This window comes from Ornithorhynchus anatinus, chromosome 13, assembly GCF_004115215.2.
Source record: "Ornithorhynchus anatinus isolate Pmale09 chromosome 13, mOrnAna1.pri.v4, whole genome shotgun sequence".
In the NCBI taxonomy this organism is placed as follows: Eukaryota; Metazoa; Chordata; class Mammalia; order Monotremata; family Ornithorhynchidae; genus Ornithorhynchus; species Ornithorhynchus anatinus.
This window is the reverse complement of record NC_041740.1, coordinates 1486877-1502484: the sequence shown is the minus strand read 5'-3', so window position 1 is coordinate 1502484 and position 15608 is coordinate 1486877. Positions and strand designations below refer to the sequence as shown.

Sequence of the window (15608 nt, the reverse complement as noted above, 5' to 3'; positions counted from 1 at the left end):
GGGCGCTCCCCTCCCCCCAGCCCCCGCCCGAGGGACAGGTTGGTTTTGTTTTTTGGGTGTTTTTTTGGGGGGGGGGTTGTCTTTTTTTTTTTAAAGGGGATTGTGCTTTTCCCTTTTTTTCAACTTTCCCTCTCTTGGATCCAAGGGGATTTTGTTGTTGTTGTTTTGGGTTTTTTTTGGGGGGGGCGAGGAGGGGTTGGATTTTGGGGGGGGTGTTTTTTTTCAAAATAAGCCCAAATACTTCCTACATTTTTCTCCGGGGGGGGAGGGAAGGGGGTGCTGCTTGGGGGGGGGGGGTTCGGAAATGGCTTCGTTTGGATATTTCTTTCTGCTCTGCGGACTGAAGCCGGCGATAGCTAGTTACCCGATCTGGTGGTGAGTACCCGCCCCCCCAACCCCGACCACCCCCCCTTCCCCCCTTTTCCCTCTCCCCCCCTCCCCCCCCACCCGTTGCCCCCACCCCCCTGGGAGCCACCCCTCCACTCCTGGGCCCGGGTCCCCCGAGGGCGGGGGGCGAGGGGCGGGATCAAGCCGTGACGGGGATCGGGATTTGGGGAGGGGGGGAGAAATTAGGGGCGCCCCGGGAAGCGGAGTTGGGAAGAAGGACCTATTCCCGAGGAAATTCTGGAAGGGAGGGCGGGGGTCCGGGAAAATTGGGGGGAGTGGGGGGTCGTCTCCCCCGGAAAAATCAGGGGGGACCTGCCCTGGGATGGGGGGGGGCGAAGAAATCAGGAGGGGAAAGCGGAGATAAATGGGATAAATGCGGGGGAAGATAGGGATAAATTAGGGTGGGAAAATGGGGGGTGGGAATAGGGATAAATTAGGGTGGGAAATTGGGGGGGTCCAGGCTGGGAAACTGGGGTGGGGGGGTCTTATCTCTGGGAAAATTCAGAAGGGGGGGTCGTGTCCCTGGAATAATTGAGGAGGGGGGATCGTGTCCCCGGGAGAACTCGGGGGACGGGGAGGGAATTGGGGTGGGGGTCGTGTCCCCGAGAGATCCTCGTCCCGGGGGGCTGAGGGGCGTGGGAGGGGACGGGAAGGTCAGCTGCCAATTATTTTCTATTTCCCTTCCACCCCCTCTCCGACCCCCGCCGCATTTCTCTAATTTTGGGTCGGGGGGGGGCGAGGGAGAGGGACCGGTGGGGTTTCTTTTCCTTCCCTCCCCCCGTGATATTTCTCTATTTGGGGGAGGGGGCGGGAGGGGGGGAATGGGTTGGACGCCTGCTCTGGCCACAAGTTACCTGTCTCTTCCCTTCCCCGCTGGCTGCAGCGGATCGAAACGGGGGCGCGTTGTATCGGGGGCGGTCGAAATCGAGGCCGCGGAGGTGCTCCGGGTCGACACAGCGTGTCGCGGAGCGTGGGGTTAATCGGGGGAGTGGCGGGGGGGTGGGGGGGATGAAGAGATCTCTCCCGCCCGGCGATCCCGCCTCGCCCCCGCGTTGCCCCGGGGGGCGAAGGGGGCGGGAGGTTCGACAGATCTCAGAGAGGCGCTTAGTACAGTGCTCTGCGCCGTAAGCGCTCAGTAAGTACGAGGGAAGGAACAATCTTCGCCAGGCGATGCGGGGGTGGGTGCACGCGCGAGCGTGTGTGTGCTTGTGCGGTGTGTGTGTGTGTGTGTCACGAAGGGTGGCGTGTGTGTTTGTGTGTGAGTGTGGATGGGATAGGTGTGGGGGTCAAAGTCCAGTGCGTGGGGTGGGTGGGTGACAAAAGAGTGATACTGACAGCAATAATGGCATTTAATAATGATAACGATGGCATGTGTTAAGCGCTTACTATGTGCCGAGCACTGGTCTAAGCGCTGGGGGAGATCCAAGGTCAGGAGGTTGTCCCACGTGGGGCTCCCAGTCTTCATCCCCATTTTCCAGAAGAGGGAACCGAGGCCCAGAGAAGTGAAGTGGCTTGCCCAAAGTCACCCAGCCGATTCTGTGTCTGGCTGTCAGTCTCCCCCTTCTCGACTGCGAGCCCCGTTGTTGGGCAGAGGCGGTCTCTCTCTGGTGCCCAGTTGTCCATTCCAAGCGCTTAGCACAGCGCTCTGCACCCAGGAAGCGCTCAATAAATACGACCGAACGAAGGAATAAGTGGCGGAGCCGGGGTTAGAACCCACGACCGCTGGCTCTTATTTGTTAGGCGCTTACTCGGTGCCAGGCACTGTAGTTTGGGGGAGGAAGGGGGTGTGTGTGTGTGTGTGAGAAAGTGGGGGGGTGAAAGGGAAAGTGTAAAGTGTGTGTTGGCGGGAGGAGGGAGGGGTGCGGGAGAAAGTGCGGTGTGTTTGCGTGGCGGGGTGGGCCTGGGCCGGGGAGTCCCTTAAAACGCCCGGATTTGTGTCACCACATCTGATTTACTGGCTGGGTGGGGGCGTTTCGAGTGGGTCCGAGTGTGGGTGCGTGTGGAATTTGTTTCTGAGTGTGTGTATGTCTACGTGTGTGGGTGTGTGTGGAGTTGCTCTGCTAATAAGAATAATGGTATTCGGTAAGCGCTTACTATGTGACAAGCCTAATAATAATACTAATCGTATCTGTTAGGCCCTTTCTCTGTGTCAGGCACCGTACTAAACGCTGGGGTGGACACAAGCCAATCGGGTTGGACCCAGTCCCTGCCCCACATGGGGCTCCAGGTCTCCACTCCCATTTTAGAGATGAGGGGAGCGAGGCCCAGAGAAGCGCAGTGACTTGCCCAAGGTCACACAGCAGATAAGTGGCGGGGGTCGGGATCAGAACCCAGGACCTTCCGAGTCCCAGGCCCGGGCTCGAACCACCGCACCGTGCTGCTTCGAGCCTAAGCGTGTGTGTGCGTGTCTTTCCCGCGCCCCTTCGACGGCAACCCCTCTCATCCCCCGATCGAGTGGCGATCGAGTCCCGATCGAGTGGCGATCGAGTCGCGATCGAGTCGCGATCGTCCACCCCGGAAAGCCTGGGTGGATAAAGCTTGGGTGGATCCTTCGGGGGACCCCTCGAAGGCCGGGGGTGGGGGGCGAGGACCCAGGCCCCCCTCCCTCCCGACCCCCCCCCGTCGGTTGCGATATCTACACTCCACGGGGCGGGGGTGGGGTGAGGGAGAAATTACCACCGTTTTGACTTGCAAATCGCGATTGGTTGAGACTCCGCCTGGGCGGAGGGTTTACCGTAATTACGCGAGGGGAAGGACGGGGGGGGGGGGGGGGAGGACGGGGTCCCGGGGCGGCGACAGAACAATCCGATTCATCCCCAGTGGATCGATATACATCCCCTCTCTATCCATTCATCCCCAGTGGATCGATTCATCCGCGATGGATCGACTCCTAGCTTTCCGTCGGCGTCCTTCGGGTGCTGGGCCGGGGCACGGCCTGATGGCGGGTGGACCAGGGCCTGGTTCCAGGGAATAATAATAATAATGCTGGTATCTGTTAAGCGCTTACTATGTGCCAAGCACTGTTCTAAGCGCTGGAGGAGATACAAGTTTATCGGGTTGTCCCAAGTGGGGCTCACAGTCTTCATCCCCATTTTACAGATGAGGTCACGGAGGCCCAGAGAAGTAAAATGACTTGCCCAAAGTCACACAGCGGACCAGGGAAGCGTCGTGGGGGTCTCTAGGGGGGCTGATCCCGTTCTGATTCCCCATATTCCCCAAGGAAGGGAATGTGGGATCCTGAATTCCCTTTTTTCAGGGTCCGTGTTAAAGGCTCATCATGTGCCAGGCACTGTTCGAAGCGCTGGGGTAGAGAGACGATAATGAGGTTGGACCCTGTCCGTGAACCGCGTGGGGCTCACGGTCCTGAGCCCCCTTTTTACAGCTGAGGCCCAGAGGAGTGAAGCGACTCGCCCAAGGTCACACGGCAGACAAGCGGCGGAGCCGGCATTAGAACCCGGGCCCTGGCGAATCCCAGCCGCGCTCTCTCCACTAGGCCACGCTGCTTATTATCCTTATTATTAATAATAATAGTAGTAATTGTGGCATGTGTTAAGCGCTCACTGTGTGTCAAGCACCGGGGTGGAGACCGGCAAATCGTGTCCCTGTCCCACGTGGGGCTCACAGTGTCCACCCCCATTTTGCAGATGAGGCCCAGAGGAAGTGAAGTGACTTAGCCAGGGTCACCCAGCAGACAAATAAGGTGGCCGAGCTTCTGTCTCCCCTCCCCGCCCCCAGCTCCTCCGGGCTCGGGTCCCTGGGCCTTTTAAAAGCTTGGGAGGGGGCTCACGGTGGGGGGGGAGGAGGGGGTCTCCGGAGGTGGGGGACCCCCGGGTCCCTGGGGCCGAATAGATCGGAAGGGAGGGGGGCTAATCGCTGACCCCCGCGTGCCCTTCTCCACGGACCCTCCCCCAGCGTGGGAGTCCGAAGCCGGTCCTGCCGTGCGCCCATCCCGCCAGGACGCGAAGCCCCCCGCCGCTTGCACACGCCCCGGGGACACGCTCCCCGTGCACACACGCGGGCACACGCCCCCCACCCCCTCCGAAGACGGTAGCGGGCTAGAGCCTCCGGGGGGGGAGAGATTTAGCTCCCGGGCCGAGCGCCCGGGACGCCTGGGTTTTGGAGATGGGAGAGACCCCACTCAGGCCCCCCCTCCCCGGGAATATGTCAGGTTATTGTTCTATTGTCCTCTCCCGAGCGCTTAGTACGGTGCTCTGCACGCAGTTAAGCACTCAATAAATACCACTGAAGGAGTGAATCTCATCTTAAGCCGGGACGATCCCCACCACACACACACAGACACACACAAACACCCCCCCCCCCCCCCAGACAGTCCCTGGTTCCCCTGGAGGGACCCCAAGGGAACGTCTAATAATAATAATTACGGTATTTATTCAGCACTCACTAGGTGCTAAGCCCTGGAGTAGATAACCAGATAATCAGACACGGTCCCCGTCCCCCATGGGGCTCCCAGTCTGAGGGGGAGGAAGGGCGGGGATCCTAATTCCCCCCTTGTAGGAGGAGGAAGGGGAGGCCCAGAGAGGCCAAGGAACTCGCCCGTGGTCACACAGCGGAGCTGGGGCTCGAAACCAGATCTCCCAATTTCCGGCCCTATGCTCTGTCCGCTGGGCCGGGCTGATCTCCCGTGGGCGGGGAACGTGTCTGTTTATTAATGATATTATGAATAATAATTATCATTGCTGTGGCACTTGTTAAGTGCTTACCATGTGCCAAGCACTGTTCTAAATGCTGGGCTAAGATACAAGTTAAATCGGGTTGGACACAGTCCCTGTCCCACATGGGGCTCACGCTCTATCCGCACTTGAAAAATGAGGAAACTGAGGCCCAGAGAAGTGGAGTAAAGGGTCACCCAGGAGACCGGTGGCGAAGCTGGGACCGGAACCCAGGACCTTCTGACTCCCAGGCCCGTGCCCTACCCACTGAGCCACGCTACCTGCTGCCACGGGGGTATCTGCCTTTGTGGTTAGAGATGGATCGGCTAATACTTCTGATGCCCCTCTCCATCCCTGACCGTCCCCCGGTGACCCAGCACGGACCATCCCACACCCTGACTGTGCCCTGTCCATCCCTAACCGTCCCCCAGTGACCCAGCACTGACCGTCCCTCCCCCCGACTCTCCTCCCCTCTCCATCCCTGACCCTTCCCCACTGACCCAGAACGGACCATCCCACCCCCCGGACTCTCCCCTCTCCATCCCCGACTCCCCAGTGACCCAGCAGGGACAGTCCAGGCCCCCGCCCCCCGACTCTCCCCTCTCCATCCCTGACTCTCCCCCAGGGACCCACGGTGGACGCCGGTCCAGCGGGGCCGTCTGCTCTCCCCAGCTAAAGCCTGCTTGATCAAAGTCCGGTCTCCGAACGATCTCGGATACCCAATCGTCTGTGGGTAACTCCGCTTAGGGCCTCTAGGTACTCCGTCAGCTCGCCTCTAGACCGTAAGCTCCTTGCGGACAGGGAACGTGTCTATTTATTGCTATAGCGTACTCCCCCGGGCGCATAGTTCAGTGCCCTGCGCCCGGTCAGCGCTCAATAAATACGATGAAATGAATAAGCAGGACTTCCGATCGCTTCCCAACGGGGACGAGAAGATGAGTCTAGATTTAAGCTCACTGCGGGCCAGGAATGTGTCTGTTTGTCGTTGTACGGCACTCGCCCGAGCGCCCAGTCCGGTGCTCCGCACATGATAAGCAGCGTGGCTCAGCGGAAAGGGCCCGGGCTTGGGAGTCAGAGGTCATGAGTTCGAATCCCGGCTCTGCCACTCGGCAGCTGTGTGACTGTGGGCGAGTCACTTCACTTCTCTGTGCCTGAGTTCCCTCATCTGGAAAATGGGGATTAACTGTGAGCCTCACGTGGGACGCCCTGATTCCCCTGTGTCTCCCCCAGCGCTTAGAACAGTGCTCTGCACCTAGTAAGCGCTTAACAAATCCCCAAATTATTATTATGGTGATAACGCTCGATAAATACGATTAAATGAATGAATGGAGAGCGAATCCGCCGGCCGGAGACCGTCGAGACGTCTCTCCATCATCAGTCGTTCACCCACCGCCCCCTCCTCTCCGTCGGCCCACCTCGCCTGCTGGCCGAGGAGGTGGGCGAGGTGGCCTTGGCCAAGGAGGTGGGCGGTGGCGGGCTGTAGGCCGGACAATACGGTAGCCCGGGCCCGGGCGGTGTATCAGAAAGTGAGGGTGGGAGGGAGTTGAGGTGGGCTATTACCCTTTGAAGTGGTGAGACCCGAGGTGTGACTGGAGGTAGGGGCTACTTTGAAAGCTAACACCACCGGGGAATGGAAATGGAGGGGAGAGGGGGGGTCTCCTGCTCCCCCAATCCCACCCCCACCCCCAGCTCTGACTTCCAGCGTCCTGCCGAGGGGCGTCCAGACCAAACCGGGGAGGGGCGCGGTTGGGGGTGGGGAGGGGAGGACCCCATCTGCACCTTTCTCCTCTCCCCCCCCCCCCCCGTGACACCCTGCTTCTTCCCACGGTCTTCTCCGCCCCCCGACCCCCCAAAAGTGGTGTTTATTGAGCCCCTTCTGGGTGCGGAGCACTGGGCCGAGCACCTGGGAGAGTCTAATAGAGAAGCAGCATAGCGGAAGCAGCAGCAGCCCAGTTGGCCTGGGTTCCAATCCCGGCACCGGCATCCGTCTGCTGTGTGACCCTGGGCAAGTCGTTTCACTTCACTGTGCCTCAGTTACCTCATCTGGACAATGGGGATTGAGACTGTAGCTCCGTGTGGGACAGGGACTGCGTCCCACCTTGTATCTACCCCGGTGCTTAGGACGGTGACTGGCACATAGTAAGCGCTCAAAGAATACTATTATTATTATTAATTGAGTTAGTAGACAACGACCCCTGCCCTTGAGGAGCGGACAGCCTTCTGTGAGTAGAGCACTGTACTAAACACTTGAGAGAGTGCGGTGAAGGTCGTAGACAGGATCTCCGCACTCAAGGGCCGCGCAGTCTGCTGTGTGCAGAGCCCTGTGCTGAACACTGAGTTTGTAGTCACAATCCCTGCCCTGGAGAAGCTCATAGTCCAGCCGGGGAGGGGGGTTCAGCTTTCTTCCAGCCTGGCTGAGTGTCTTGGACCTGCAGAAAGTTATCACCCTGTTTTACAGAGAAGGAAACTGAGGCCCAGAGAGTTCAAATGACTTGTCCAAGGTCACACAGCACCCCAGGTGTCTCTGGACTTTCGGGCAGGGGAGCTTTCCATTTCCGACCCCGCCTGCACTCTTTCCCTCTCCCTCTTTCGCCCCACACGCTGGCTCAATCGTATTTCAAGCGTATTTATTGAGTGCTTACTATGTGCAAAGCACTGTTATATCGTTAAATTGTCCTCTCCCAAGAGCTTAGTACAGTGCTCAGCATACAGTAAGTGCTCGATAAATACCACCGGTTGATTGATCGATTGGCCTCTCGGCCCCCGACCTCTAAGCTCGTTGTGGGCGGGGAATGTGTCTGTTATATCGTTATATCGTCCTCTCCCAAGTGCTTAGATCAGCCAGTCGATCGTATTTATTGAACTTACTGTGTGCAGAACATTGTACTAAGCGCTTGGGAGCGTGCAATGCTCCAGTAAGCGTTCAATAAGTACGATCGACCGGCTGATCTGATGAATTGTACTTTCCAAGCGCTTAGTACAGAGCTCTGCCCGCAGTAAGCGCTCAGTAGATACGATTGAACGAATGAACGGTGCCTCGGCCTCTCCCAGCCCCAACCTCCGCCCTCCCCCAGCACCTCAGCAGGTCCCTTGCTTCAGATTTCTCCGATTTTGTCATCCTCCTGGCGATGGAATGTATCTTCCTTCCTGTCCTGCGCGGCCCGGCCTTGTCAGCCATAAATAAAATCTCCCCCCGTCCATCCCACCCTCCCCTAGCTGGGCCCCTCTCCCAGGTAGGCTGCCTCCCTCTTAAACCATCCCTTAATATAAAGATCGTAATAACTACGGTACCTGTTAAGCGCTTACTATGTGGCGAACGCTGTTCTAAGCGCCGCGACTTAATCCTGTCCCTGTCCCACGTGGAGCTGCCTCTCTTATCCCCATCTTACAGATGAGGTAACTGAGGCCCAAAGAAGTGAAGCGACTTGCCCAAGGGTCCCACGGCAGACGTGCGGCAGAGTCGGGTTTAGAACCCAGGTCCTTCTGAGTCCCGGGCCCGGGCTCTAGCCACTAGGCCAGTTCTCTTCCCACCGCACCCCAGCTCTCGCTCTAGCCTCCTGCCGGCTCATTCAGTCGTATTGATTGAACGCTTACTGGGTGCCGAGCTCTGTACTAAGCGCTTGGGAGAGGACAGGAGAACGGAGAAGCAGCGTGGCTCAGTGGAAAGAGCACGGGCTTTGGAGTCAGAGGTCATGAGTTCGAATCCCAGCTCTGCCACCTGTCAGCTGTGTGACTGTGGGCGAGTCACTTCACTTCTCTGGGCCTCATTGACCTCATCTGCAAAATGGGGATTAAGACGGTGAGCCTCACGTGGGACAACCTGATTCCCCTATGTCTACCCCAGCGCTTAGAACAGTGCTCTGCACATAGTAAGCGCTTAACAAATACCAACATCATTATTATTATTATTATTAACAATAAATAGGCACAGAGCCTGCGCACGGGGAGCTTACAGCTCACCACCCGCTCTCCCCTCCCGGCCTCAACAGTCCGGAACTCCCTCCGCCCCAAATCTCCCAGACTGTGGCCCTCCCCCCCTCCCTTAATAATCCGTCAAGAGCTTACTATGCTCCAGGCTCAGTGCTGAACGCCAGGGGAGATATAGGATAATCCGATTAGCTCCCGTCCCTGTCACAGATGGGGCTCCAAGTCCAAGGGGAAAGGAGAACAGCTATTTCATCCCCCTTGTCACAGGAGGAAACCGAGGCCCAGAGAGACGAAGCGACTTGGCGGAGGTCATGCAGCAGGCGAGGCGCGGCGGGGAGCCGAGATTAGAATCCAGGTCCCTCGATTTCCCAGCTGCCCTCCTCTTCCCACTAGGCCATGCTGCTTCTCAAAGCTTCGTGGAAGGATGGGAGTCACGGGACGTGGGTTCTAATCCCGGCTCTGCCACTCGTCTGTCGCGCGACCTTCGGCAAGCCACTGAAATTCATTCGTTCCACGGTATTTATCGAGCGCTTACTGTGTGCTAAGCGCACAGGACTAAGTGCTCGGAAAGTACAGGGCAGCAATAAAGAGAGACCATCCCCGCCCACGGCGGGTTTACGGCCCAGGGGACGGGCTTACGGTCTAGTTAAGTCTAGTTAACCTCTCTGTGCCTCAGTTCCCTCATCTTTAAAATGGGGATTAAGACTGTGAGCCCCACGTGGGACAACCTGACTACCTTATATCAACCCCAGCGCTTAGAACAGTGTTTGGCACGTAAGTGTTTAACAAATACCGTAATTATTATCCCCTCAGCCATCCTAGCACTTGTGCGTTCTCTGTCCACCCGTTGAATGATCTCTGTTTATTTCTCATCCATCATAGCTGAGATTTTACTCTTCTTGGGTCCCGTCCGCCCGTGGTGGTAAGCGCCTCGACAGCAGGGATGGTCACTTTTACTTCTACTCGATATTTCCCACCGGACCCAAAATAAGCACCCAGCACAGCGCTCTGCATACAGTAGGCACCTGGCACCACGCTCTACACACCCAGTAGAGAAGCAGCAGTGCCTGGGGGATAGAGTCGGGGCCTTGGAGTCAGAAGGACCCGAGTTCTAATCCCGGCTCTGCCACGTGGCTGCTGTGTGACCTCGGGCAAGTCACCGCGGCTGTGAGAAGCGGCGTGGTTTAGAGGAAGGAGCCCAGGCTTGGGAGTCAGAGGTCACGGATTCTAATCCCGGCTCCGCCACTTGTCGGCTGTGTGACTTTGGGCAAGTCGCTTCACTTCTCTGGGCTTCAGTGACCACATCTGTCAAATGGGGATGAAGACTGTGAGCCCCAAGTGGGACAACCTGATGACCTTGCATCTCCCCCAGCACTTAGAACAGTGCTCTGCCCATAGTAAGCGCTTCACAAATACCAACATTATTATTATTACTCCAGGGCTTAGAACAGTGCTTGGCACAAAGTAAGCGCTTAACAAATGCCATTATTATTATTATTACCTCACTTCTCTGGGCCTCAGTTTCCGCATCTATAGAATGGGGATTAAGAGTTTGAGCCCCATGGCCAACATGATTAAATGGCATCTACCCCAGTGCTTAGAACAGTGCTTGGCTCATAGGAAGTGCTTCACGAGTACCATAATTATAACGATTACGGCTATTATTACCCACTAGCTCTCATCTTCCTGCGTAGCATCGAGGAACTGCGTCACACCTCAGACGTGGCTGCGATTTGGGGGTGGGGTTGAGGGTGAGAACGGGGGAATCCCTCCCCACGGAGGCTGGGCAGCCAGAAGCACCCGAGGGGTTTGGGGAGATTCACGGACAAGCCTCCTTTCTGGGTCAGTGGGGGACAGTTGGGGGTGGAGAGGGAAGTCAGCATTTAGTCCAGTGCTCTGCACATAGTAAGCGCTCAATAAATACTATTGAATGAATGAATGAAAGTCAGAGGTGACCGAGGGTCTGTGCCGGGTCCCTGGGGGACAGTCGGGGATGGAGAGGGGACAGTCGGGGGGTTGGACGGTGGGTACTGGGCTACTGGGGGAGTCAGGGACGGAGAGGGGAGAGTAAGAGATATTGGACAGGCCATGCCGGGTCTGTGGGGGTCCGTCAGGGAGGGAGAGGGGAGATGGTCCGTGCCTGGTCGCCGGGAGAGAGTCGGGACTGGGAATTCTCAGCATTCCCTTCCTCCTCCCCAGCCCGAGTTGTAGCCGCCACTTGGACAGTTGGATGGACACAAGTTAGGGGAACCCCGTTACTAATGGTGGCGTTTGTTCAGCGTCAACTCTGTGCCAAGCACTATGCTAAGTGCTGGGGGCCAGGTCGGGGTGGGGGGGGTGGAGGAGGAGGACACAAGATAACCACCCTAGATTTTTCTCAGAAGTCATGCATTTGGTCCTGTCCTCACTCCTGCCTCAGCTCCTTGCCACATAACTCCACACTTGTGGCCCTTCATTCCCCCCGTTGATCAACTCGTATCAACCCCAGTGCTTTGAACAGTGCTTGGCACATAGTAAATGCTTAACAAGGACCGTAATGAAGCAGCGTGGCTCAGTGGAAAGAGCACGGGCTTTGGAGTCAGAGGGCATGGGTTCGAAGCCCGGCTCTGCCACTCGTCAGCTGTGTGACTGTGGGCGAGTCACTTCACTTCTCTGTGCCTCATTCACCGCATCTGTAAAATGGGGATTAAGACCGTGAGCCCCACGTGGGACAACCTGATTCCCCTGTGTCTATCCCAGCGCTTAGAATGGTGCTCTGCACGTAGTAAGCGCTTAACAAATACCAACATTATCATTATTGTCATTATTCTCTCCAAAGTCCCCGTGCAAGTCCCGGCTCCGCCCCCGGCTTACTCTGTGACCTTGGGCAAGTCACTCGCCCTCTCTGGGCCTCACCTGTAACGTGGATATTAAATCCCAGCTCTTCCTCTTAGCCTTGGAGGTCTGGGTGGGATGGGGGCTGAGACTGATCTGAATCTCTTGACTCCAATCCAGGGACCATGTCCAATCTGGCCATCTTGTAGCCACCCTAGGGCTTAGCACAGTGCTTGGCACAAAGTAGACACTTAGTAAATACTATCATTATCATTGTTAGTATAGATCTGCCTCTCCCACTCTGGACCTAGGGGGATCGGAACCTCCAGCTGTTGCCATGTGAATTAGCAGTTCACTTTAGGTGGAACCCGTCTCCCTGCCCTTTATGTTATTATTTTTATTATTATTATTATTGTATTTGTTAAGCACTTACTATGAGCCAGGCACTTTACTAAGCACTGGGGTGGGTAAAAAGAAGTCGGGTTGGACACAGTCCCGGTCCCACATGGGGCTCACATTCTTAATCCCCATTTTACAGATGAGAGAACCGGGGCATAGAGAAGTGAAACGATTTGCCCAAATTCACACAGCAGACAAGTGGCGGAGCCGGGATTAGAACCCAGGTCCTTCAGACTCCCAGGCCCGGGCTTTTATCCTCTGGGCCACACCGCTTCTCTAAAAGCCGCTTCGCTTGGCATGGATTCCTCCTTCCGAACCGGGGGAACCTAGGGAAGCTCGTGTGGGCAGGGAATGTGTCTGTTGATTGTTCTATTGTCCTCTCCCAAGCGTTTAGTACAATGCTGTGCTCTCGGTCAGCTCTCGATAAATAGAAGTGAACTGAATTGAAGCTGGGAAGCTGCTCTGCCTTTATTACCATCTCTTTCCCTGCCCCTTCCTCTTACCGGAAGGACTTGGGCTATCCATCACACTCTCAGATGGCACCTGTCTCCAAAAAAAGCGGATAATCCATTAGCCTCTGGTGTCTTTGGATAATCTTCCTCTCTTGCAATCTTCCTGTTCGGGGCTGGGACTGGTGGGAGAGGGAGGGCAGTATTTCTATTAATGTCCCTCTCCCCCTCGTGACCGTAAGCTCGTCGTGGGCAGGGAATGTGTCCGCTCTGTTGTTCTGTTGTCCTCTCCCAAGCGCTTAGTGCAGTGCTCTGCACACAGCAAGTGCTCAATAAATATGACTGTCTGAATGAATGAATGCTCTGCCTAGTGAGGGGGCCACCGGCTTACGGGTTGGGTCCAATAGCAGGTGGGAGATGGGGGAGGCTGCAGTTACCCGACCTGTTTTGCGTGCCCCCAGCGGGTCCTGGGCCAGGGGTCCTGGGTAGAGAGCGGACACGGCCCCTAACAATAATAATAATAGCAATAACTGTGATATCTGTTAAGCGCTTACTACGTGCCAGGCACCGTACTAAGCGCTGGGGTGGATACAGGCAAATGGGGTTGGACACGGTCCCTGTCCCACGTGGGGCTCGCAGTCTCCGTCCCCATTTTCCAGATGAGGGAACTGAGGCCCAGAGAAGCGAAGTGACTTACCCAAGGCCACGCAGCTGACAAGTAGCGGAGCCGGGATCAGAAGCCATGACCTTCTGACTCCCAGGCCCGGGTTCTAGCCGCTGTGTGAAACTGCCCCTGTCTTCACCCCTGGGGAGCCCCGGTTCGGCGGGGAGAGGGGAAGGACGTTCAGACAGGTCCCCCTCGGAAAAGCAGAGGACTCTGCGGGGCGGGAGCGGGTTACAGTGAACAGGAAGGACTTCCTGGAGGAGGTGATTCCGAGCTGGGGTGGAGAGGACCAGGGGACCCCGGTGTCCTTGGAGGTCGTCGCCCACCACCCACCTAGCTTATCATCCCTTCAGTCCCTGCTCCTCTCTCAAAACCAATCAAGCCATCCATCAATCATATGTACTGAGCACCTACCTTGGGCAGAGCACTGTACTGAGTGCCTGGGGGAGTGCAATACAGGTAGGAGGCATGATGCCTACCCTCAAGGAGCTGATTGTCGCTGTTTGACTGGACTGAGCCCTTGGGAGGGTTTAAAAAAGTTAGTATTCGCCACCCTCAGTTGTGAGCAGGGGATGTGTCTGTGGTTATATTGGACTCTCCAAGCGCTTAGCACAGTACTTTGCACACAATAAGTGCTCAATAAATACGATCAAACTGATGAATGATCCCCACCCTCAAGGAGTGAACTGGGTGCAGAGGACTGGGTGAATCAGTCATCCTTCAGTCAAGCGTATTTATTGGGTGCTTACTTTGTACAGAGCACCGTACTAAGTGCGTGGGAGAGGACAATATAATGATAAATAGATCCATTCCCTGCCCACAAGGAGCTTAGGGTTTAGAGGGGGAGACAGATATTAATAGAAATTAGTAAATTACGGGTATGTACACGAGTGCCCTTGGGGCTGAGGGTGGGGTGAATGAAGGTGCAAATCCAGAAGCAGAAGGGAGTGGGAGAAGAGGAAATGAGGGTTAATTTGGGAGGCTACAATAGAGTTAGGCGGGATCCCTGCCCTCTGGAGGAGCTTACAATTTACCCCTCTCCTCATTCTCCTCACCTCCTGAGGAGACTGTAGGAGACAAGGTGTTATATCTCACTGCCACTCTCTCCTCCAGGATCTGGTCAGTCAGTCAGGCAGTCGTAATTATTGAGCGCTGACTGCGTGCAGAGTACTGTTCTAAACGCTCGGGAGAGTCCAATTGAACGACACGTTCCCCGCCCACCACGAGCTTCCCTTCTAGAGGGGGGAGACAGACATGAATAGACTGTAAGCGTGTTGTGGGCAGGGAACAGCTCTCAACTCTGTTGTAGCGCACTCTCGCAAGCGCTCAGTCATCCCAGCGCCGCCTCGGACCCCTTCCCGGGACCGGCACGCTTGGCCTCAGTTTCCCCCTCAGTCACGCTCCCTCTGCTCACCCTCCCTCGCCACCCCCTCCCCCGTCGCCCCTTCGGCCTCAGATTCACTCCTTTTTCATTCATTTACTCATTCATCGTACAATAAATAGGATGGACGGCCTCTGCAGTTGGATCCATCGGTCAGTCAACGGTATTTATTGAACGCTCGATCCTGACCACTTGGACTGGCCCTTGAGGGCTCCGGAGGGGAGATGCAAGGGTCTTTCTGCCCGTCTCCTGGACAGCTTTGGTGTTGCCAGACTGTTCATTAATTAATTAATTCATTAATTCATTCATTCATTCGTATTAATCCAGTGCTTGCTGTGTGCAGAGCACTGTTCTAAGCGCTTGGGAGAGTCCAGTGGAACAATATAAATAGACACAATCGCTGCCCACAACGAGCTTACGGTCTAGAGGGGGAGACAGACGTGAATAAAAAAAATATAATAAGATAATTAAATATGCCACAATGAGTAGACACATTCCCTGCCCATAACCGGCTTACAGTTTAGAGGGGGATTCCAGACGCAAGGTAGTCTAGACAGTCTAGCTTACAGTCTAGATCGGGATTCCGGTTGTGGGTTTTCAGGGAATTTCAGGGCATTTCCCACCCAGGAAAACCAAAGCTTTCCAGGCATCTGCTGCCCACGCAGCTGCCCGAATTCCAGGGGCAGGTTTCCTCCTAGGGTGACAGGAAGGTCCCACCGCCCCCTGCCACTTCTCCCCTTCGTCTGGGGTTTCCAATCCCTTCACCTAGGTGGAAAGAACAGAGAGGGCGAGGGGCTCACTCAGGTCATCTAGCACGTAGTGGGGGCCCAGCCAGAAGCAGATGTCCGGGAGGGGGAGGGACGTCCGGGGTCCCAGCCGGACGGTCGGGGTCTCCCCTTTCCACCCCAGCCCCCACA

At 56.4% G+C, this 15608-nt stretch overlaps 1 protein-coding gene across 1 annotated transcript in view; it reads left to right on the top strand.

Moving 5' to 3' along the window:
• The first annotated feature begins 304 nt into the window (after positions 1–304).
• The window catches only part of WNT3A (Wnt family member 3A), a 46272-nt gene continuing 30968 nt past the window's right edge, over positions 305–15608 (top strand). Inside the window, 1 exon segment of the mRNA XM_029078073.1 lies at positions 305–375. Coding sequence (XP_028933906.1) covers positions 305–375 — 71 coding nt within the window.